The sequence below is a fragment of the Hyperolius riggenbachi genome, chromosome 3 (assembly GCF_040937935.1).
Source record: "Hyperolius riggenbachi isolate aHypRig1 chromosome 3, aHypRig1.pri, whole genome shotgun sequence".
In the NCBI taxonomy this organism is placed as follows: domain Eukaryota; kingdom Metazoa; phylum Chordata; class Amphibia; order Anura; family Hyperoliidae; genus Hyperolius; species Hyperolius riggenbachi.
Window position 1 is genome coordinate 141,300,151 of NC_090648.1, and position 25,085 is coordinate 141,325,235.

General features: G+C 41.5%; 1 protein-coding gene across 6 annotated transcripts in view; it reads left to right on the forward strand.

Moving 5' to 3' along the window:
- The window catches only part of SLC24A1 (solute carrier family 24 member 1), a 78,494-nt gene that overhangs the window by 17,974 nt on the left and 35,435 nt on the right, over nt 1-25,085 (forward strand). For 4 of the 6 annotated variants that reach the window (XM_068275009.1, XM_068275005.1, XM_068275010.1 and 1 more), the window contains 2 exons: nt 6,064-6,172; nt 17,410-17,445. In XM_068275009.1, coding sequence (XP_068131110.1) covers nt 6,064-6,172; nt 17,410-17,445 — 145 coding nt within the window. The remainder of the gene's footprint in view (nt 1-6,063; nt 6,173-17,409; nt 17,446-25,085) is intronic. The other 2 variants (XM_068275011.1, XM_068275008.1) reach the window with 1 other exon arrangement.

Below are 25,085 nucleotides of genomic sequence, written 5' to 3' on the forward strand. Positions count from 1 at the left end.
ATCACACTGTGGGAGGGGTTTCATCACAATATCAGCCATACAGACCTCCTGATGTTCTTTTCAAGAAAAGGCAAACATTTGTCGTGGGAAAGGGGGTATCAACTTCTGATTGGGATGAAGTTGAATTCTGGGTTAATGTTCCTCTTTAAATGCCCTGGGTGCCAGCAGGGGCGTTGCTGGGATCCTGGCACCTTTGGGCACCAGGCGGTGGCTACCTGCGGCGCACATAGTGCGCCACTGAAAAAATAGGCTTGGTCATGCAGGGAGTGGGCGTTGCCAAATGTACATGAATTTTGCAGCGATGTAAGGTAAAGATAATGGGCCCGCCCATCAAAATGTTGGATGGAGCCCCCGTCCTTTAATTAAAAAGTTTACAGTCAGTATAGGCACAGAGTAAAGATACATACACACATTCAATTTTGATTGGTCAATCACTAACCAATTTTACCACCCCCATGTAGTTTGAAAGCTAATAGACTTTGAATACTATGAACAGAGCTGAGCTCTCATAATGCCTAGAAGTAGTAAAATTGGCTAATCAAAATTTTATGTGTGTACCAGGCTTTACAGCTTATACTGTATATACTGGAGGTAGCAGAGATCAGCACACACTGCACCTAGCTTACTATCAGTACAGGCATAGAGTAACAGCTTATAATGTACATACTGGAAACAGCAGTGATCAGTACAAGCTGCAGCTAGCTTACTATAAGTATAGGCACAGAGCAACTGTTTATACTGTACATACCAAGGGTACCGGAGATCAGCACACACTGCAGCTAGCATACTATTAGTACAAGCACAGAGAACAGCTTATACTGTACATACTGGAGGTAGCAGGGTTCAGCACATGCTGCAGCTAGCTTATTAACCATACAGGCACAGTGTAACATCTTATACTGTACATACTGGGTTAGCAGAGATCAGCACACACTGCAGGTAGTTTACTATCAGTACAGGCACATAGTAACAGCATATACTGAACATACTGGGGGTAGCAGAGATCAGCACACACTGCAGCTAGTTTTCTATCAATATAGGTACAGAGTAACATCTTATACGGTACATACTGGAGTAGCAGAGATCAGCCTACACTGCAGGTAGTTTACTATCAGTACAGACACAGAATAACTAATAGCTTATACTGTACATACTGGAGGCAGGAGTGATCAGTACATGCTGCATTTATCTATCAGTATAGGTAAGGCTGGCTGTGGCTGGCTGCACTCATCTCCCTAGCCTGCTGCTCCACTACTTTTCTGTCACTGTCTCTCTCCCGGAAGCGTGAAAAAAAAAAGGGCGCAGGCCGGTAGTGGACAAAAAGGGCGCCGCCATTCACTCTCATAATAAATAACGTTTAATGGGCGCCGAGCAGGAAAAAGGCGCAGGACATAAATAACGTTTACAAACGGCGCCAGGAGATTTTTAATGATTTATAAGTGCGCTTGTGGTGATTTACGTTTATAAAATGCACCGGTGCCGAATAACGTTTATAAAAATACTAAACATATTTATCTTATTTAACTAATTAAAAAATTATTAAAAGTTTTATCGTTTACTGTTTGTAAAACATTATTATTCACAAAATAAAGCGATCAGTACATAACGTAAATTGCAAAATATTTTTTGCATCCACAATTAGTAAAACATTATTATCATCCACATAATAAAGGGGGGTCTTAGGTTTAGGCACCACCAGGGGGGTCTTAGGTTTAGGCACCAACAGGGGGGTCTTAGGTTTAGGCACCAACAGGGGGGTCTCAGGTTTAGGCACCAACAGGGGGGGTCTTAGGTTTAGGCACCAACAGGGGGGTCTTAGGTTTAGGCACCAACAGGGGGGGTCTTAGGTTTAGGCACCAACAGGGGGGTCTTAGGTTTAGGCACCAATAGAGGGGTCTTAGGTTTAGGCACCAACAGGGGGGTCTAGGGGTTAGGGGTAGGTACAGGGAGGGTTACTTATGCACCAACAGGGGGGGTCTTAGGTTTAGGCACCAACAGGGGGGTCTTAGGTTTAGGCACCAACAGGGGGGTCTTAGGTTTTGGCACCACCAGGGGGGTCTTAGGTTTAGGCACCAACAGGGGGGTCTTAGGTTTAGGCACCAACAGGGGGGTCTTAGGTTTAGGCCACACCAGGGGGGTCTTAGGTTTAGGCACCAACAGGGGGGTCTTAGGTTTAGGCACCAACAGGGGGGTCTAGGGGTTAGGGATAGGTACAGGGAGGGTTCTGTGTAAGAGTAGGCTTAGGTAAAGTTTTAGTAAAATTTTAGTAATAATTACTAATGTTTTACAACACTTATTACGAACGTAGTTATATTTATATCATCGTTATAAAGAATATTTTCAGATTTTATTATAAGAACAAACCATAAATGAAGGTTATTCACAATAATATACAATTATAACAATTAAACATATATTATTGTTTTTTTTAATAAACGTAATTATAAGTTTAACTTTTGAAACAGGGAAGATTAACGTTTTCACAATTTCCGATTTCATAAACATTATTTAATGATTTATAATTTTGTTAAACATTATTTGTAAACGAAATATAGCACACTATTTTTATAAACCCTATTAATGATTAATTATTATTTAGAGTTTACACCCCACTCCCTTTTTGTCCGGGCGCCCTTTTTGTACGTACGCCTCTCTCCCACCCCTCACAGTTACTTACTTGCTGGCTGCTTCTGGAGGGGAAGAGGCAATGGCCGGTTTGGCACCTGTGGTGTGGTGGTCTGGCTGCATCTGGGTTCTGGGGTACCAATCCGGTGGGCGGCAGGGAGTTAGACAGAGGAGGACGCCGGGTTAAGGTGTTGGCAATGCCTGGTCCCGTGGTCCTGAGTTGTAGTGAGGGCCGAGCAGGGCCGGGCCGAGGCATAGGCTGGAGAGGCTCCAGCCTCAGGGCGCAGTGTAGGAGGGGGCGCAGAATTCATTCAGCTGTCATTCCTAATTGTGTTTGAAGCAGAAAGAAATAAGAAAAGGGGATACATGGCAGTGACTACAAGCCATATAACTAGAAATTAAGGTGTTGGGGAGGTTGTGGGCCCTGTGGCGCCTCTTAGTCTAATAGCAATCAGTGTGTGATGGCTGGAGTGGGAGGGATGGAGGGGCGCACTTTGGTGTCTCAGCCTTGGGTGCTGGAGGACCTTGTCCCGGCTCTGGGGCCGAGGGCAAGGATGTGCGGGGATCAGCGGTCGCCGGGCGGGCATGGGCATGTGCGGCATCTCCTCCATGTGCAGGGGGCGAACCTACTGACGCTCTCTCCAGCCCCCTGCCTTTTCAATTCAATACCACGCAGATTGGGCAGGGGGCGGATGGAAGGCTACAGGCTGGCCACTGATGATTACAAGCGGCGAGCACTGCCCACAACATGGTGGCCGCCGTCTCGCTTTCTCAGACACGCTGAGCATCCAATGTATTTGGGCATCCCCGTTGGTGGACCCCAGAACTGAATTAGGGGCACCCCAAAACCATATTCGGGGCACGGGCCCCGAATATATGACACTAGCGACGCCGCTGAGTGCCAGTGAAAGCAGTAAGTATTCATGCTCACCTTCACTAACTGATCTTGTTGTTCTTTCCCTTCAGAACTACTGTGGGTGGCCTCAAACATTTCTGCTTACAATATGTCAGGTAAAGGTGCACATGGTTTTAGTGAGTGATGTGGCATATTAAATGAAAAGCAGTGCAGGTGGATGTTGAATGAGAAGAAGTCAGGATAATACTAATGGGGCATTTTTTACAAGGTGTGAAAATATCACATAGGAGAATGTTTTCTTTTAAACAATACCAGTTGCCTAGCAGTCCTGTTCATTCTTTCTGGTCAGTCTGGTGTCTGAATGCAACAAATCCAGTCAGAGACATCTGATCTTCCTGCTTGTGCAGGGTCTGTGGTTGCAGAGGATCAGCAGGACAGCCAGGCAATATGATTTGGAAATAAATATGTCAGCCTCCATATGTCTCTCACCACCGGTTACCTTTAGGAGTGCATGGCTGCCTGCCAAAATAGTTACATGATAGGGACGTTCAAGAGTCTTAAAGGTTGTGGTTCAACAATTAGGTCAGTTAAGAGATTTTTCTAAAACATTAAATTGAATGTTATTTATTGGGTAATTTTTTTTCAGTTTTTGCAGTGTTTGACCCTTTCTATGAATATTCATTTAATTATTTAACATCATGCATCTAGTCATGCCTGAGTAACTTCTTTCCTTCTGTTGCAATTAATATGGGGTACCCAGTAATCTTCTTACCCAATCTGATGAATAACTCCTGATAAAGGAACCACTCAGTTTTGGCAGGTGTGGAAAATAAACAACAATTCTCTTTGCTTTGGGCAGCTGATTGTTCCAGTAGAAACAGAGCTGCTTGCACTGAAGATTGGTGCAGCACAGAGTACAGATTCCTTATCAGAAAGGTAATGCAGCAGCTTGGGTTTAAAGGTTAGTGAGATAAATTAAAGCTGTTGCTTGGCTTATTAAAAAGAAGTTCTCATTGTGTGTTTGTACACATGACTGTAACAGCTTCACTGTTAATACACTAACCTCACACTCACTGTGTGGTCCAGCATTATCCAGACAAGGGTTATCATTATACTTTGAGGCCCCTTTCATACTGGTGTGTTACGTTACCCTGTAGTCTATGGGGCATTTCATACAGTGTGATGCGCTGGAAGTCCTCAATCTGCTGCGCGGGTAGCACTCCACGCGTTAGTGGCCAGCATGTGTGGTGAAGTGCGGCAACTGAAAGCCATGTAAGTCTATAATGCCGCAGATATTTTAAACTGTTCGCCACTTGTATTCGTGTTGCGCATGCGCGGAAGCGTACTTTGACAATACACTTCCATGCACTTGCGATTTCTGCCACAGGAAATGAGCGCTAGAGAGCCTCAGTTCCTGCTTGGCCTGCAGCCACAAGGGAGATTACCGTGCATTGCCATGGTAATCCTGAAGACTTCTTTTAGCGTTGCGGTGCAATGTGACCATCGCACTGCATCGCTTTTCCACGCTGGTTGCCAGTCTGAAACCCGACTCACTGTAAAGTGGCAACATTCTAGGCAGCGCTGAGGGTTAGACAATTCATGTTGGCCAGTTCTGCTAGTAGAATTTTTAAAAGACACGATTAAACGCAATTTTGTGAATAATCCAGCGTTTCTACAATTGTTTTAACAAACGTAATTATGACTCTGTCCAGTGTACTGCGTGCTTCTTATTACAACCTGCACTGTTTTCAGCATGTAGCCCATCTATGTACTCCCAGTCCAAGACATTGTAAGCACTTTACAACACTGCTTTGCATTATTATTTTATTTATATAGCACCAACATATTTTACAGTGCTTTAAAAAGCACAACAAGAGGACAAGGGGGACATAGGTACAACCAAAAAATGTACAGCAGAGTCTCAAGCAGCACAAGTATTGCAACAAAAGCAGTAAACATTAGGAAGATGACCCGGCCCTTGCGAGTTTACAATCTAAAGGATCACCAGCCGCAGCACTTTCACACTGCCACATGTAGAAGAGCTCATCTATGCCAATGTCATTTTCAAGCCAAGGCCACACCATAAACATTCAAAGAAAAAATCCTCAGAGCCACAAATACAAGCCTAAGCCTCCACTTTCTTTTTTTTTCTAATTTGTGTTACCAACCGTGTGCATATAGTAATGGTCACATCATATGTGGTGTTCCACGAACATTCCATCATCAACACTATGTCATTCTCTGAAGGTCAACATGTCATACATTATAGAGACCATCTATACCATCGTAGTGTGTACATATACTGTATATGGTAACATTTCTGTTTTGTGCTTTTGTAAATTAACTGAGATCAGTCATTTTAAATGTTGATATTTGCGCAGACTGCTGTGATTGTCACAATTATCATTCACAGTCTTGCGATATATGTCTATATATACATATTCAAGTTTAATTCTCCGGTTTCAGGGTACTAACCATCAGTAGTAAATTGGATGGATTAAATGTGGGCATTCCATCATGTAAAATGTAGATGTATTAAATGATGGGTAATTTAATGCTGCATTTGTTCCACCTCTGTCCAGCTGAAGCCATTCCTTACCAGAGGGGGAAGCTCGGCCTCTCTGCACAACAGTACCATTCGCAGCACCATCTTCCAGCTCATGATTCACACCCTGGACCCTCTGGGGGAAGGTAAGAGAACTGCCAATGAACACTCAGACAGATGGACCTTCTGGACCTACTGGACATATGCAGAGTGACCAAGCTCAATAACGTTCATCATTGTTAAATATCAGCTCCTCCATTAGAGTTATAAGGGTCTTTTAGTGATATGACAGATTACTGTCATTTGTCTGATCCCAGAGGAAATTTACCATATCATTATTGCTCCTTTGAGTGAGATACCAGATATTATGGTGAAGAAGACAGACCTCCTGTGACTCTCAAGATGTTTGGAGTTAAAAGTTTCTATTTTGTTCTGTCAGTGCATGGCGAGGTTTGTATTTTCAAACCAAAAGCTGCCTTAGCATGTTTATAGAGCTGCCTACCTGCATGGTTTATAGATTTGCCTTCCTGCTTTTCTGCTGGCTTCTGCTGCTGCTTGCTTTGCTTTCACTTAACCCTAGCCAGATTCTGTGCTTTAACATACTGGTTATTGGTCAGTGGGTTTCCCAGCTTGAACATAAGTGCAGTTTATATTCACATGAAACCACTGAATCCCTAGTGAATTCTTACACTGCACGAGAAATGTGATATTGTCACACCCAATTTCGACAGAGAGGTGCTCTATGAAGGAGATGTATATAACAATTGGGAACCTAAAGATATCTCTGTGCTACTTAAAAATAACACTGAAGTATATTGGAAAAAAAATTCAGATGCTCTCTTGTGGAGAAGGAAGGCTCTGGAATCCGTACATCCTTCCCATTACTATCTATGTGTCCTTGCTCCACTGCTGTGTGTGTGTCTGTGTCCTCCCCCCTTCCCGTTAAAGCTATTTGACTAACTAGTCAAATAAGCCTTTGGGAATCTTTGAAAGGCTTCAGAAGCACTCTGAGAAACAACTGCTTCTGAAGCCTTCTGAGGACTCCTGGAGGTGGCACATTTGAATGGTGGGCAGTGGGGGAACAACAAGGACACAGAGAGAGTACTGGGAGGGCTCTGAGATCCTGAACCTTCCCTCTCCATAGGGAATATGATGGTTTCTCTTCAGGATGCATCAGATTTTCTCTAATAGAAAGACCCAATAATCCTTTTCAGAAGCTCCTCTTACCTGCTTAAAGAGAATCTGTACTGCCCGCTTTGTACAATAAAGAAACATACCAATCAAGTCACTGTGATCTCCTGGATCCCTCTTTGCCGTTTCTGCCGCTCCCCGCCATGATCCTGGCTTTTAATCGCCAGCTCATGTTAATCTCATGTTACAGTATACTACAAGTTTATATTACATAGTGAATTTTCTGCACTCCAGTCAGGGATTCTCACAGTTTCACAGGATGAGCAGCTCCCTCCCCCTCAGACAAGCTGAAATTGAGAGCAGAGACCTGTCTGTGAGGGATAAACAAAGCACACACACAGAGCCTGCAGGGGGCGTGTATATCTTCTCCCTATCACAGCAGAGGCAGTGCATTCCTGTCTGGGTCAACAAAGCTTGACAAAGAAAAGATTACATATATTACAGAGACAGTGTAATTAGGAAAGGCTACAGTAATCCAGACCACATCAGAACAGGTATAGGAACTTATAGGATAGAAGAAATAAGGCTGACAATTTTACAGTCTCTTTAAATTACTAAATTTTACTTTAGACATTTAATATAAAAAATAACAGGATTCTCTATTGTATTATTAAGTGAAACACCCCATTTAAAGCCTCCTCTGCATCCCAATCTCTGCCAAACAGTAGCTAACAGCTTTGGATGAAAAGCAATCTGTAGAATATGTACACAAAATGTCTTCTACAAAATGTAGTGGTCCTGGAATTGCCAGCTTGCCTCATCCCAGATGGTGATATATGCCCATCTGTGAGTGTTCTCATTCCTCGAATGCAGTAAATTTTGAATCAAGATGATACCATTTACTAGCTAACTTCAAAAATAAGAGTAATCTGTGGGTTATTTCGCCTCCATCAGACTCTAATCCTGTACATATACAGGATTCAAGTCAGATGAACGGGAAATAGCCGAATAAATGGTATCATCCTGATTCAAAATGTCTTGCTTTTACTGATGGCTAACATGGTACAATGCTCTACTGCTACTCGAATGTAGGGTGACGGTAAAAAGTGACCAAAGATACAGCCATACATTTAAAGGCATGCACAAAGAATATAGTTATATGTTTCAAGGTCTCAGTGTTGTCCCCTATTCAGTGGCGTAGCTAAGGAGCTGTGGGCCCCGATGCAAGTTTTACAATGGGGCCCCCCATGCACTCTATACATAGCAATTGAAATGGCGCACTAAAAGCTGCCAATGGCAACTACAATGTCAGAGGTGCAAGAAGGGGATGGGGAATAGTTTGTTAATGATTACCACTATTCAAAGTATATATATATACATGATTATTATGAGCACAGGACCGATATAGAGCTAATACTGTAGTTGAGGGAGGGCCATTCGGGGCCCCTCTGGCCCAAGGGCCCCGATGCGGTCGCTACCGCTGCACCCCCTATTGCTACGCCCCTGCCCCTATTCCATTTATATACGCACTGCTGAATGATAGAATCAGTTGGACCTAAGTTGGTACATTTATAACCTGTTCTCTTCTGTGATTTCCTCTCTTAATAATGGTAATTACAGTATCATGGCATGTGCATTGAGAAGTGGTGGTGCCATATTATAGAGCAGCAGAACTGAAAACTTAAGGACCTATATTTTCCTGTGCTTGGTTATCATTAAGCATGAACATGAGATATTTTTGTGGCCTTGCCCATCTGTTAATTACCAGGACACATCTGGCAAATGGTTTTAATTATCTGCTGCGTCTTTGTTGTTTGGAAAGTCATGTTTACATACTGAGCTTTTAGGTACTGTATTTGAAGTTGAGCTGGAAAAATCTAAGATTAGTACAACCTTTTTTTCCTTGTAGAAAGAATTGTGCTGCTTTTACATTTGCTTACGGTATATTTCAAAAAGTCCAAGTTTGTAGGCTGAAATAATGTCGTAAATTAACCCATGCTTAGGAACAAAAAATCCACATTTAAAAAAATGTGTCTCATAGGATGAATTATATCAAGTGAAACAGCCATTTTTAAAGGCGTTGTCGAAGAGTTGCATTGCGTTTTTGCATTGACTGAATTATTTTTAGGGTTCATGTGAATTTTATTTAAATGGATATTGCTATTGTATTGTCCTAAAATACTCTTGTATGCAATTGTATACATTTTATAGTTTGTCATAGTTTATACCGCAGTGAATTTTTGTGCTCCAAAAGTTCCAAATCTGCTGGTCTTTGAGTCTGAGCTATATCACTAAGCACCATTGCGATAACGTTTTCTCCCAGGATATAATTGTTCAACTTCATTTTAAAATAGGACCACAGTGGCGTAGTGGGCAGCATGGTGGCATAGTGGGCAGCACTCTCACCTTGCATCGCTGGGTCCCCAGTTTGAAACCCAGCCAGGGCACTATCTGCATAGTTTGTATGTTCTTTCCATGTCTGTGTGGGTTTCTTCCAGGCACTCCAGTTTCCTCCCACACCCTAAAAACATACAGATATGTTAATTGGCGTCTCCCTAAATTGGCCCTAGACTATGATACATACACTACACGATACATTCATAGACGTCTGACTATGGTAGGGATTAGATTGTGAGCCTCTCTGACGGACAGTTAAGTGACAAGACAATATATTCCGTACAGCGCTGCAGAAGATGTCGGCGCTATCTAAATACTTAATAATAATTAAATCAGTTTTTTAGCACCTTGCAATTAAAAAAGTACCGAAAAGTTGATGAAAAAGTACTATCAAAATTATTTTAAGTATTTTCTTGCTTGCTGGTTGTTTAAAAGGCATTTTATTGAGAAGATGTGAAAATATCACCTAGCAGAAAAAAGTTAATTGCATATTGGCCAGTATGTTAAAACATTGAAGCCCATACGCAATTAACTTTTTCTCCAGAGTTTTCTCCCTGGTGATATTTTATCAACCTATCAAATTCTTTTTAAACCCACAGCAAGCAAGAAAATACTCAAAATAATTTTGAAAGTACTCTTTCACCAACTTTTTAGTACTTTTTCAATTGCAAAGTGTTAAAAAGTTATTTTAAATCAAAGATGAAAAATTATCACCTAGGAGATGACTCAGGAGCCTGTGGCCCATTTGCAATTAACATTTTCTCCCGAGTTTTCTCTTTGGAGATAATTTTTCATCTTGTATTCTAAATATTTTTCAGCACTTTGCAATTGAAAAAGTACCAAAAAGTAGATGAAAAGGTGCTATCAAAATTATGTTGAATGTCTTCTTGCTTGCTGGTGGTTTCAATGGCATTTTATTTGTTGGGAAAATATTACCTAGGTAACTCAGGTGAAAAGTTATTTGCTTATAGGCCTCTGTATACAGTAGTTTATTTATGAAGTTAATTGCATGCATTTATGTTTAGAAGAACACCCAGGAATAATAACTCCTATTATGTGTATCTGCAGCTATTTCTCTTCTGTCCTGTAATGGCCTACTTGCTGTAAATGGATTAGCTCTTTGGCATTCAAGTATAGTTTAAAAGAGATTGAAGCTAAGTAGATAAATTGCTATTATGTTAGTGTGCTGAGCTATGGAGTGGAAGTGAGAGCCAGACAGATGGCCACTAGTGAAACATAGGGCTGAAAATCCACGGAGTGCAGAAATTATATTACTTCTGTCCATGAATAGAGAAATGCAAATATAGGATGCTAGAGGGATGGGGGATCCCTTGCTAATGTATTTAGTCTGCTTTCTATATTGATATTTTCATAATAGCTGCAGTCTAGACTAGACCAATATATATTGATTGGATTCCAAGAATGAGAAAGATTTTGTGACTAAATATACATTTTAAAAAAGCCCCCACAATCCACACTGCATAGCTCCCAACTGTCCCTCTTTTAGAGGGACAGTCCCTCTTTGGGAGCCCTGTCCCTCTGGCCCTTTTTCCTCCTCATTGGACAAATGAGGAGGAAAAAGGCACAGAGGGACACGGCTCCCAATGAGGAACTGTCCCTCTTTCTATGTAAATATATATAGTTCTCTACAAAAAAAAGTGTTTGATTATAAACTTTATTCCCATCCTTTAAATTGATATATAACTAATTTTAAAATGTCATTATGAAGGAAAATGAACCAGGATAGAAAAGACCAGTGTGGTTTAAATTATAAAACAACATATTTTTCTTATGAAATCCTTACTGTATGTGTGACTAGAGGTGTGATCAGGGGTGTGGCAGGGGCGTCGCTTAAAATGGACCCAAATTAAAAATAAAAGATTTCAGAAATAAAATCTATTTTCTAAATGATAATAAATGATAATAATAAATAGTAGCCTTTTTCAGCTGCATGATGACAAATATAAAATATTTTGCATTTATTGGAGGAACCCCTTCCGTCCCTACATATTGCCGGGACTGAATCTGGCAAACTGGTGGAGTAGATGGTGTCCAGCAGAGGAGGAATTGCTAATGGCTGCCACCTGTATAACCCTAGTTATGAAAAGAGAAGGGTGAAAAACATGCACTGAAATGCTCATCTCCGGAACAGATTCTTAAAGAGGAAATATGAGGAATCCACATTGGGAAAAGTGGAGGAAGAGGTGAGGGGATATAAAAGGGAAGATCTGTTGGTCCCAAAAAATAGGCCTCCCCCCCTCCCCCCCCCCCCCCCCCCATGAGTATTAAGTTACAATATACTCAGCAATCCAATAAAGTGAAGCAGATTGTCGCAAGGTATTGGCATATCTTGCGACAAGATAAAACTCTGGGTGGAATTTTAACAGAAAAACCTAAATTCACCTTTAGTAAGGCAGCTAATATCAAGAGCATCATTGCCCCAACTATACTGACAACGAATAAAAAAGATAGTACACATGGCTCCTTTAAGAGATGTGGTTTTTGTAATCCATGTAGCTGCACTAAGCATATGGATCCCATACAGAAATTTAGATCAAATGTAACTAATGAGGAACATCAAATTAATGCAAAGTTGAACTGCATGAGCACTGGAGTGATTTACGTGGTGGAATGTGGCTGCCAAAAACAGTACGTAGGGAGAACTAAGAGGAAGCTGCTATCTAGAATTGGGGAACATATACAAAACATCAAAGGGGGCAATATAAAGTTCCCATTGAGTAAACACTTCACTGAAAAACATAATGGAAATCTGAAAACATTAAAATTTTATGCGATCTGTCAAGTGGAAAAAGAATGGAGAAGAGAAGATTTTATTAAAAAGATGTCCAGAAAAGAAACACAGTGGATCTATGTTTTAAACAGCCTGGCCCCGAATGGGTTAAATAGCGATGTGGAATTTTTTGCTTTTAACTGAGAAAAAAGAAAGTGACATCTAGTGGATTTAATAAAAACTGTGCACCTTTAAACGCAAAGGCAACAACCCCGATCCGTCCAAATAGACCTATAGAGGAGGTGGAGTCTTTAGGATAAAAAGGAGAGTCCTAGAACCAATCAGGAGAGGCCCTGAAGAAGATAGGCGGACCTATCGAAACGCGTCGGCCCTGATTGGTCTAACAGTGTGGTGACGTCACCAGGAGATTTCCGGTTACGCCGGAGTTACGATCAAAGACTTTGAGCGGCTCCAGACTTGGGAAGTGTCCACGGCCGGGACCGGCAAGTCTGTTGAAAGAAATCTGAAGGACTCCCTCCTCTCCACACCACCGGACGGAGATACGTGAGTGACCTAGATAAGGACATTGCAGGAGTCTGACACAAGCAAATCATCCAGTGCAGACCTGCGAAATCAATTTAATTGTCATTGATGGTATAAGTTCTTTTGGAAAGAAAAGGACAGAGATCAATTGCTTTTAATATATTTTATATGAATTGTGGAACCTTTACAAATATAAGCACTGCGGTGCCATTTCTAAACGGACTTCCGTAAGTGCAGCGTCACTTCGCCGGATCTATATTGCTGTCTGCTCATATACGGGCGGCTGAAGATTGCTGAAGGGGCTATCAGTAGAGCTGGCTTTTGTGCAGATTGGCGGTCAGGTTCAGGTGTATCGATGTTTGACACGGAGTGTGTGAAGGGTGTACTGTAATTTGTTAATTGAAAAATCAACAAATGGTGTTTCCTCTTTTTACAATAAAACCTTTTATAATTTTATTTGGAATCTATATGGTTTCATTAGGCGCAGAAAAATATATATATTTATAAAAATAAAAGATTTCAGAAATAAAATCTATTTTCTAAATGATAATAATAAATAGTAGCCTTTTTCAGCTGCATGATGACAAATATAAAATATTTTGCATTCATTGGAGGAACCCCTCCCTTCCTTTCATATTGCCGGGACAGAATCCGGCAAACTGGTGGAGTAGGTGGTGTCCGGCAAAGGAGGAATTGCTAATGTCTGCCACCTGTATAACCCTAGTTATGAAAAGAGAAGGGTGAAAAGCATGCACTGAAATGCTCATAGGCTTGAAGGAGTGTTTATTTATCTTTGCATGTGTCAGAGTGGTGCAACTAAATATTTTGAATAAAAAAAATGTTTGGTTTGGGTCCACTTTAAGTGTCCCTCTTTTTCATCTCAAAAACTTGGGAGGTATGCCACTGCTGTGGAGAAGGGGTCTATGGGGGCCCACTCCACCTCTCTCCTCTGCATAGTAAGTGCAGGGAGTAGTGTAATATTTTCCCGCTCCAGTGCTGCGCTAGGTCTCCTCTTCTTCCCAGCAGTAACTCGCTCTATGCTGCATACCTGGCTCCCGATCACATGACATGTATCAGGAGCTGAATATGCAGCATAGAGCAAGTGGCTTCCTGGAAGAAGTGGAGACCCCACAAATCACTGGAGTAGGTAAATATTATGCCAGTCCGATGCACTTGGGCTGCAAAGTGGACTAGGGGGAAAGTTTTAGAGGGGTGTGTTACGAACCATAAGTGGAGGGAGTAGAGGCTTATGAGGTGGTCCCATGATCATTTTGCTTGGATGCTGTTGTAAATAGGTTTACCTTCTTAAAACAAGGTATTTTATTATTATTTAGTATTTATATAGCGACAACATCTTCCGCAGAGCTGTACAGAATATATCATCTTGTCCCTCAGAGGGGCTCAGAGTCTAATCCCACCATAGTCATATGTCTATCATAGTCTAGGGCCAATTTAGGGGGGAAGCCAATTAACTTTATCTGTATGTTTTTGGGATGTGGGAGGAAACCCATGCAGACACGGGGAAAACATACAAACTCCATGCGGATAGGATTTATACCAGGTACCCAGCGCAGCAAGGCAAGAGTGCTATCCACTACGCCATTGTGCTGCCTATTTGCAGTTATTCAGCTTTATTTAGCAAGAAATAATTCCCATGTTGTATAATTTCTGCTCAGTGAGTGAATAAGCAAATCATTATTATTCCTTTGTGTCCCTAAAAAGCCAAACCTACATCCAACTGTTGGTATGCTGTATACCTATAGCTAGGGAGGGATAGCAAATTTAGTTAATGCTGAGTTATGCGCATTTATGTAGCTTGAATATGGACCAATCAAATGTCACTTTGGCTTCATTTTCAAATTGGTGGTCTCTGCAGTCACCCCATGCTCAAAAAAGACATAGGTGACCACCACCAAATCAATATGCAAAAACTTTTAGTTCACTTAAAATCCAGAAAGTGTTTATTTCAATACTGCATTCAGCTGCATAAAAAGGTTTAAAATACTCACATTGAGGCCCTTATCACTAGGGACCCTCCAGACCCTCCAGAGCTCGTCATTACCGCCAAGGTGGCTAAGTAGATGACACATCATAAAAAAATAATAATAATTATATTGCACTTTTTTCCCGACTGAAGGGTTGACATTGATTCATTAAGTTGGGCTGCTATAGAAGCATGTGTTAAGTCACCAGCGCAAGTTAAATACAGCGCGTGCACACGACACATGGTAGTGCTGCGTAGCGTGCGCTCCTAAATTACGTGCGCCTCTTCGAAGTTCTGGCAGCTACTTTTTATCTGGCGTGAGATGTGAAGTATGGCGACTGCGATACTTCACTAGCGTGACCGCTGCTACGTCAATTAACATAGTAACGGCCACACTAGTGAAGTATTGCAGACACGATAATTTACATCTCACGGCAGATGAAAGGAATGGCCAGATCTTAGTAAGGAACGCACGTAATTAAGGAGCTTGTGCTACGTAGCACTACCGTGTGTAGCGTGTGCGCACTCTGTATTTAACTCGCGCTCGTGACTTTTAGCTCATGCTGCTATAGCAGCGCAGCTTAAAGTGGATCCGAGATAAACTTTTACTCATTGCATAATTGTTTTCCTTTCATATTGTAACACCTGAAACTATGGCGGCTGCGGATACGCAGGCTATACCCGCAGCCGCCTTTGTTCCCTGTTCACAGGCCTTATCCGTCCCGGCGGCGTCTAGCACCCTGGGAACGGCATTGTCTCTTGCTCATAGGGTCTCTGTATCGCGCGGGCACGCGCGGAGACAGGACCTTTATGCTGGAAGAAGGCGCGTCAGCTGACCTGCCGGTCAGCTGACGTCAGGAGTGACTCGCGCCGCTCGGATTGGCTGATTGCTAAGGGTCGTGGCGCTGGGCTCTCCTCGGCTTCTTAAGCCTTCACAGATCATTGGCAACTCGTCTGCTGTTGCGAATACACTCGTGTTAGCTCTCAGACTTAGTGAGGTTCCTGTTGATGATAGATGTATATGCAGTGTTTGCAATATACATCTATCTATAGTTAGTTATTATTACATTGTATTCTGATAACCTGTGTATGATTCTGGCTACTCTCTGACCTTGCTATTTCTATACGATTCTGTATCTCTGCCTTTCTGACTTAGTTGCTGAACCTCTGCCTGATATTAACTACTCTCTTGCCTGCCGATTTTGTACTATCTCTGCCTGCCTGTTATCGAACCTAGCCTGTCTGACTACCCTACTCACCAGTGGGCCCTAGCCACTGGTGAGGTGCTCTTAGCTATTAGAACCTACCAGCCCCTCTGGTTAGGTTCCGACCTATTTATATAGCTCCAGTGACTGATAGTGTCTTTTCAGCCCCTCTGGCAAGGTCTAGTTAAAGAGAAACTCCAACCAAGAATTGAACTTTATCCCAATCAGTAGCTGATACCCCCTTTTACATGAGAAATAGAATGATTTTCACAAACAGACCATCAGGGGGCGCTGTGTGACTAGTTTTGTGCTGAAACCCCTCCTACAAGAGGCTCTGAATACCGCGGTACTCCTGGCAAACTGCCACAATGTAACAAGGCTCACAGACAGGAAATGGCTGTTTACAGCTGTCTAACAGCTAGAAACAGCTAAATAACCTGCCCACAGTAACAATGTCACCATGTAATAAATGTCAGAATGTGAATCTGGGAGAGGAAAGATTTTACAATGAGCAAACACTGACTAAATCATTTATACATAATTATTGTAAAAATGAAGCACTTTTTTTATTACATTATTTTCACTGGAGTTCCTCTTTAAGCTATTCAGTCATTTGTGCTGTTAGTACCCTAACAGCTCCTCTGGTAAGGTTTAGCCAAACTTCTTTATTCTTTCATTGTTAGTACTTTGCCTGCTCCTCTGGTAAAGGCCTATTGTTACTTGTGTTGGTAGACCCTCCAGCTCCTCTGGAGAAGTCTATACTGTTGCACCAAACACCACACCTTACTCTCTGCTAGCTATACTGGTATTATTGGTGATACTGCAGATCACCACATAATCAGGTATAGCGTCTGTATTATTGGTGATTCTGCAGATCACAAATAATCAGACGTCTGAGTGGCAGCACCCTATTGTTACACATATAGTTTATAGGGCATTACTCAAGCCAAATACTTTTTTTTATTTGTTGTAATACTCTAATTCCCTATAAACTAAACAAGCCTCACCCACAGCTTCTCCAGAGTGCCTTGGCACTTTGAGCCTTAGTAGCAATGTGACAAACAGAACATAGCCGCTGTCATTGTATCACAGGAATAAATAATCATGAACTGTTAAAGCTGTTTGCAGCTAGATTTGCTGTGTAAACTATCTAAACTTTAGATAAGATATATAGATAAGTTACTTGTTATAGTTAGTTTTTCATCTCAGATCCGCTTTAATGAATCAAGCTGGTAGATTGGGACGTAATAGCGAGTAATGTATGGGCACACTTAGACTTGACTATCAGTAGCTTTATCTTCCGTGGCACCTATTTTTTCTGTACTTATATAGTCATGGTGTCGACGTTTGTGTTCCCGTATCCTTTTTGACATTTGTTTATTTTTTTTTAAGCTCACCTGAAGTTACAAACCAAAAATCAAAGTAAAGGTAAGTCTGCCTTCTAGTCTAGATAGCCTTACTTACCACTCCCCGCTGTCACTTTTAAAACACAAAGCTTTGCTTAGACCTGGTGGATTATTAGAAAGGGAATTGGAAAGTTTGCAATGCTCTCCTCGCCTCCTACTTCATGTGACCACACTTTGATCTCTGCAATTGTGCAGAAGCCAGAGGATGACACCAGCAGAGGTTGTGCCTGCCCTTTCTGTATTCAGAAGGGAATGGTAAAAATGGAATCCACTGGGGTTTAATGGGGGTTTGTTTTTTTAAAGTGACAGTGGGGACTGGAAGGCAGCCTTACCTTTACTTTGAGATTTTGAGTTGTGCTTTCAGTGGTTTTATGTCTTCATCCCCTGGCATCTACTATTTTAGTATCTGTATCCTCTTGATTTCTTTTTATACTTATGTTCCCCTAGAGTTTGCTGCTTTTGTATTTGTGTCCCTATTGTTTTGTATCCATATCCCTCTAGTGTAAATTTCCTTGTGTATCCATTCCCCCCCCCACTGCTATGTTTACTGGGACAAAAAGAGCAATGCCTGTCCCTCTTGAAGTGGTATGAAACTCAAATTGCATTTCTGCTCTAAAACATTTAACTATGCATAAAATTAATAGAAGAAAGCGTATAAACTGGTATAAAGTTACTGGAAGGCAAAGCAAGGAGTTTTAAATCAGGATGATACAATTTATTGGCTAACTTAGAGGTGAATAAACAGTGAGCTTTCGGCTTATATAAGATACACTTTACTGCAGCTAATTAATAAGATTGGTTGCTGGACAGATAACCAGATTGTCTTGTAATTAAGGATTTGCAAAGCAGAGAAAGTTTTCACTTGGTTTCCTATGGCAAGAATTCATTTGTACTGACACTGTTCTGAAATGGCTTTTGTGACTGGCCCTTCATTGCAATCAAGCTCTTGCAGATTCCTGTAACCAGGGCAGTGGTGTCGGTACAAAAATCATCCAACTTAGCACAGACTCCAGAGACCCAAAATTGCTCTACTCCGACTCCTTAAGCTGGTTTCATGCTGAGAATTGTCAATAGTGGTGCACACCGCACACACAGAAACAGGCCTTCGGGGATTAGCGATAGACTTACATGACTTCCGGACCGCCGCAGGTCGCCGCAGAGCCACACGGTCACATAGGTTTGCCCTTGCGTCAGGGATGTGACAGAAACATCACTTCCATCATATCACACCGCACCGCCTCAGTATGAAAGGCCCCATAGGCTTATCATTTATGAAACCACCAACTCCGACTCCAGGTACCCAAAATTGCTTTGACTCCTCGACTCCGGCTTCACAGCCCTGCCTGTAACATCAGTCAGTTGTTTGCACATGTGCACGGCACAACATGTGCAGGAGAGATTGCTTTTTTTTTTTTCTAATGTGAAAACTTTATTTCTGTAAATTCTAAATTTATTAGAGTTTTCTGTGCATGCTCCTCCCAGACAGTGGGGAGCACAACAATGAAATGGCAGAATAACCCGGTTTTATGGATTCTTAGGTGTGACGCAGCAAAGAGAAGTACCTGCATTGTATCTATATAACAAAGCATGTAGAGGAGATTCGTGTGGTTTTATGACCTTGAAATTCTACCCATTGACCTCTTTTCTGTATCCCTCTTGTTAGGTGTATTAGTGCCCAGATTAATGAGAATCTCGTCAAACTTGGACAGCAGCCAGTAAAGCTGAGCCTGATCTGTTTAATCCCAAGCCAAAGTGATCCGTAATACCATGTGATTTCCAGTGTCTGTGCTGTTACAGTGCAAATGCCTACTGCTATTCTTTGTTGTCACTGTGAGCGTAATAAGACTAGAGAACAGGGGAGAACTGTAAAAAAAAGAAGAGATGCAGCTAAAATGTATTTTTAAAACATGTTACTAGGAGGTGGCAAACATATGCATATGATTGTATTTTTAGTTTAAGCTAGGGTCCTTTATCTATAGTCTGTAGGTCAGATGCAGCCTGCAGAGTCGTTATAATTGACATCACAATTTAACAGATTTCTTTTTTTGTATAAATGTGCAGCAACATCAGCACTTGCTACTTATTATCAGCTTGGATGCAGCACATTCACTCACTTACTTGTGCTTATGGTCGTGTGACAGCTCCATCCAATAGGATGGAGATCCTTGGAGATCATTGCACACAGCTTCAGTCACAGTTATATCTGCCTGCCGTTAGTAATATATACATATTATTGCTATTTCCTTGTCAGATAAAGGTAATCGCGCATATGGAATTTTCGTGGGTACACTCTCGCTTCACCAGGTCAGTGCAGGTGTCTGGAGGTAAACCATGCACAGCTAGGAACATGTTGCCCAAGTGTTTTAATAAACTACCCCTTTTTACTTATTTGTGGTGATGTGTCGTTGGGGCAAGCTATCCTTACCACTTTAAACTGTTTTTAGATTTTTTATTTTCTTATCGCGCCTCCTTCCTCCCATTGTTTGTCGCAGTGTGGGGGGATGCAGTGTGATAAGTATTTGATGGGGGGAGCGCAGTGTGATAAGCGTTTGATTAGCCACAATTATTTTTGACTGGAAAGCGACCTCCTACATCTACAGAGGTTGCCACACACTTGAGTGAAGATGGGCCTTTCTTCACAGGCAATTAACCACGGTTGCTGAACTTGCAACCAGGGTTTGTGGGTACCTCTCTTTTTATTTCATTTTCTATTAACGCACTACACTATACAGAGCTCTCAGTTTTTCTTTGTTTCTTATCTCCTTTTTAGAATTCAGATCACTGCCTCCGGATCCCTCCCTATATCTTTACAAATGACTTACTTACTATGACTACTATTTAACCTTCCTGGCGGTAAGCCCGAGCTGAGCTCGGGGTAAGCCGCCGGAAGGCACTGCTCAGGCCCCGCTGGGCCGATTTGCATAATTTTTTTTTTGCTGCACGCAGCTAGCACTTTGCTAGCTGCGTGCAGTGCCCGATCGCCGCCGCTACCCGCCGATTCGCCGCTATCCGTCGCGCCGCAGCCGCCCCCCCCCCCCCAGACCCCGTGCGCTGCCTGGCCAATCAGTGCCAGGCAGCTCTATGGGGTGGATCGGAATCCCCTTTGACGTCACGACGTCGATGACGTCGGTGACGTCATCCCGCCCCGTCGCCATGGCGACGGGGGAAGCCCTCCGGGAGATCCCGTTCTTTGAACGGGATCTCCGGATCTCCGATCGCTGGCGGCGATCGGAGGGGCTGGGGGGATGCCGCTGAGCAGCGGCTATCATGTAGCGAGACTTTGTCTCGCTACATGAAAAAAAAAAAAAAAAATTTAAAAAAAAAGATTTGCTGCCCCCTGGCGATTTTTTTGCAAACCGCCAGGAGGGTTAAAGAGAGCCCGAGGTGGGCTCAAAAAATTGAAAAAAAAAGTTGCAGCTGAAAGCTCTGCCTCCCGGGGCAGCAAAATCCACGACCAAGAAAGTTGTAGATTTTGCGAGGGGAGTTAGGGGGGATTTAGTTAGAGTTCAGCCGCAGGGATGCGGCGTTTTAGTTAGGGCAATCATGTTAAAGAGATTTGTGCAATAAAAAGCTGAATTTGATGAGACTTCAGAGTCTCTTTAAGTTACATGTGACATGATGAGATAGACATGTGTGTGTACAGTGCCAAGCACACAAATAAATATGCTGTGATTTTTTCATTATTCTCTGCCTGAAAAAGTAAATATTCAGCTATGCAACTGACCCAATGATATTATAGCATCCCTCACTGATAAGGAATTCGAGCCATAAATATTGTACTTGCTCTCAGAAGCCCATATCTCTACCAGGAGAGGTTAGATACAAAAGGTCAATAGTTGATACATTTTGAATACTGAGACACTAGGACAGACTGTTTCATTGAGCTGAGATAAAACAATAAATCTACTTTTAAGTTTTTAAACATAACATAAAATGGTGGGATATCTCATCAATTTGTTTTCAGTTAAGTTTCACTTTAGGCTGTGCTTGAAGCTGTGATCCCAATGACCACCTATCACGCAAGCTGTTGACGCTGAGAAATGTGTCTTCTGATGCTGTTGTGGTTTTGTGTCTACATGACTTCTTTTCAGAGGTTCCCCCATTTTCCTTTTGATGGTGATGGAGACTGAGTTTTTGGCTAACCTTACCTTTCTTTTTCCTAAAGAAATAATTATCAGATAATTTATTGCTAGACTAGTGGTAGGTCTTCCCCCACAGGGCCCGTCAATGCAGTGGGGAAGTCTAGTAGGGAATAATTTGTGCACATACTATTTATACTGAAGCTAACGCCCTCCTTTTCTGTACCTGTTTTGAATACATGCTGTGTATTTTTGTCCATATTGTGGAGCTCTGCACATCTTTGCAAATAGCTAATTCGGGTACAGCCTCTGTCTCAAAGCGCTGCCAATCTCTCCTGATGTACAAAACCATCAGATTAATTACTAATGCTTACATGTGATAAAGTACCCTAATGTGTTGCTATTTGCACATTTCCACTTGTCATTCCAGTCACTGAATTTTGTAAGGCTAGAATACAGGGCAAGCATGGTGGCTAAGCGGTTAGCTTTTTTGTCTTGAATGTTTATGGTTTTGGATTTGCATTCCATCATAAAGTTGGATAAGAGAAAAGCGGAGAGCTGTTAAAATATATATGATCCCATAAACCCGTAATGGAAGTGTTAGCTATTGAATGGTTCTTGTCTAGGGATATCACAATACTGGGAACATGTCATTCTAAAGACTCTAATTTTTAATCACAGTTGAAAGAAATTGTACATCATATGATCATGAAGTAAAACATGTTTACTATAAAACAATATAATGTGAAAGGTACAATGCTACATTATTAGCAAAGAAAATGAACTGCCATATTTATTTCCTTTCAAACAATACCGGTTGCCTGGCAGCACTGCTGATCTATTTGGCTGCAGTAGTGGCTGAATTACACCAGCAACAAGCATGCAGCTAAACTTGTCAGATTTGACAATGATGTCAGAAACACCTGATGCATGCTTGTTCAGGGTCTATGGCTAAAATTATTAGAGGCAGAGGATCAGCAGGATAGCCAGGCAACTGGTATTGCTTAAAAGGAAATAAATATGGCAACTTGCATATCATTCTCACCTTGGGTTCACTTTAAGTGTTTTTTTGGTCTTTAGCAGAATGGTTATTCAGACCTGGAGACATTGCTTTTGATCAGGGATACAGGTGTGGTAGTCAGAACAAGGTTCTTTAAAATCATGAAGTTATAAACATCCATTATAAGACTGCAACAAGCTGTTTTTAGTGATCTTTCATATCACATTATAAACAAGTTAGAAAAGGTATTTACAAATGAACTGCAGAAGCTGAGAAAAAATAGATACTTTTATTGAATTCATCATATCGTTCTTCTTGAACTCATAAAAATATGAGTGCCTTTTGCTATCTAGCCGTTTTAATGTTGACCCTGTGGTATTTTCCCGCTCATGTCCCTCAGCCAAAATAAAAATAAGTCGTCGTCAAAAAAGGGTCGGTAACAGTACTGTTGATAAAAATACTGCTGCTATAAAGTTTTGAGGCAAGTTCAGTTTTTGTGGCTGTACGTGTTGTTTAGGTTTTGTTTTACAGTTTACAGTGATCTATTCTAGAAGTCGTAGGGGTCTGAACGTAACAATTACTAGATTCACACATTCATTACTGGAAAATACCCTATAATCATAAAGCCTTTTAAGAAGTCATTATTTGCTAGTTCAAAAAAGATCAACCATAAACTTGGATTTCATGCTCTTTTCATTTTTTTTTCCATTTCAAATCTTAATTTGCATAATTTGCTATGCTCTCTGCTGGAGAGCCGCCTAACTTTTATTGCTACATTCAGTCCACCTTCAAATAAGATTTACTGCAAACTCACTGCAAATTATGTCACCAGCATTCACTCTCTGCTACATCACTGGAGACCTCATCCCTCATTGCCAATGATAGCTTCTTCTACAAAAAGTCTCCTCTAGGAGAAACTATGGAGAATGGCATCATCGTTTTGCATGTTTTCGGTTGGCTGGTCATGATTATAGCATCATACCTCACTGCTGTTTTAGCCAACTGAAGAAGCAGAAGTGAGACATGATCAGGTGATCAGCCAGAGAGTTAATAATGAGTCACGTGCTTCTCCATGAAGTCTCCTCAAGGAGAATTTATGTAGGAGTAATTGACCACCTCTACTGGTGAATCCTGGTAGATAAATGTGGCAATGTACCCAAGCTGCCAGTATTTGACTCTGCACTGTTATCTTCCACTGATCACAAAACCAGGAAATGTTTCTGTCTTTATAAACAGTTGGACTGGCTGGTGGGTCTTTGGTAGCTATTGCATAGCTAGTCACTATGACTAGGTTAGCAACCCAAATGTAGTATGAGTTTACCCTCTGCACCTAATGTGCCATTCTCTAAATTCTGCTTCTTTTCTGTAGTTGCTGCTCCTAGCTAGCTTTCTTATGAGCAATGACTGTTTGAATTTGTGACCTGCATGTGCCGTATGTGTATATGTACAAGAGGACAACATTCTTCTTCACAAGGTGTTAGAAAACCTGCTGGTTTATATTACATCATCCTTAAAATAGCAAACACAAGTAAAACAGTAAAACTTTCTATGCAATATTTTAGACTGAACAGAAGGAACAGTAGTATTCTTGTTTTTCTTCAGTTTTTATTCAGTAATCCTGCTTGGTAGACTAGTGTCTAAACAGATATAGGTAGTCCTGGACATATGAACGACAGACTTAGGAACGATGCGCTGGTAGGAATGGCATGAGAATAGGAACAAGTAAAAAAACATTTTTTTTAAAAAAAGAACTTGTAGCTTTTGAGAAAATCGATTTTTAAATAAAATCAAAGAAAAAATGTTTTTTAAACTTGGTCAAATTAATTTTTTTTGTAGTATACTATATTATATAACAAGTTCTGCATACACATTTTATACATTTTTAAGCAACCTATGATCCCGCGCTGGGACCCTCTGGAGGTTTGTGTGGATTATGTGAAATTAATTCAATTTCTAAATCGTAATTATGTATAATCACAATTGCAAAATGTCACGTTATGTAAGCGAAATTAGCAAATTACAATTATCACTAGAACAGAAGGAAGCACAAAGGGAGACAGAAAAAGGCACAAAGGGGGACGGGAGGCAGAGGTGGTACAGAGGGAGACAGTGGAGGTAAAGGTGGCATAGAGGGGGACACTGAGGGAACAGGGGGACAGGTATGACACAGTGTGTGTGGCGGGGGGGGGGGGGAGGGGTAGAAGTGGCACAGAGGGAGACAGAGGTGGCACAGTGTTCTGACTTAAGTACAGATTCAGGTTAAGAATTCACCTACACTCCATATCTTGTTCATTAACCAGGGACTCCCTGTATAATGGCTATCAAAGAGCACTTCTGTATCCGTATGCTCATTCTCAGTCTCAGTTTTCACCATTCCCTCAAAAGAGGGACTTAGACAAAACCAATAAAGAAAACTATGCATAGAGCATATTTTTTCCCAGCAAATAATCAAAACGGAGTAGCTCAAATTAATTTTGCTCTGTCTTGTCACCTATTGGTTACAGATATACTAGCTGAACTTTTCCCTTTAACTTTTCAGTGGAGCGCCTTCCTAATATCTTAACAAGTAGTTGTCTGTGTACT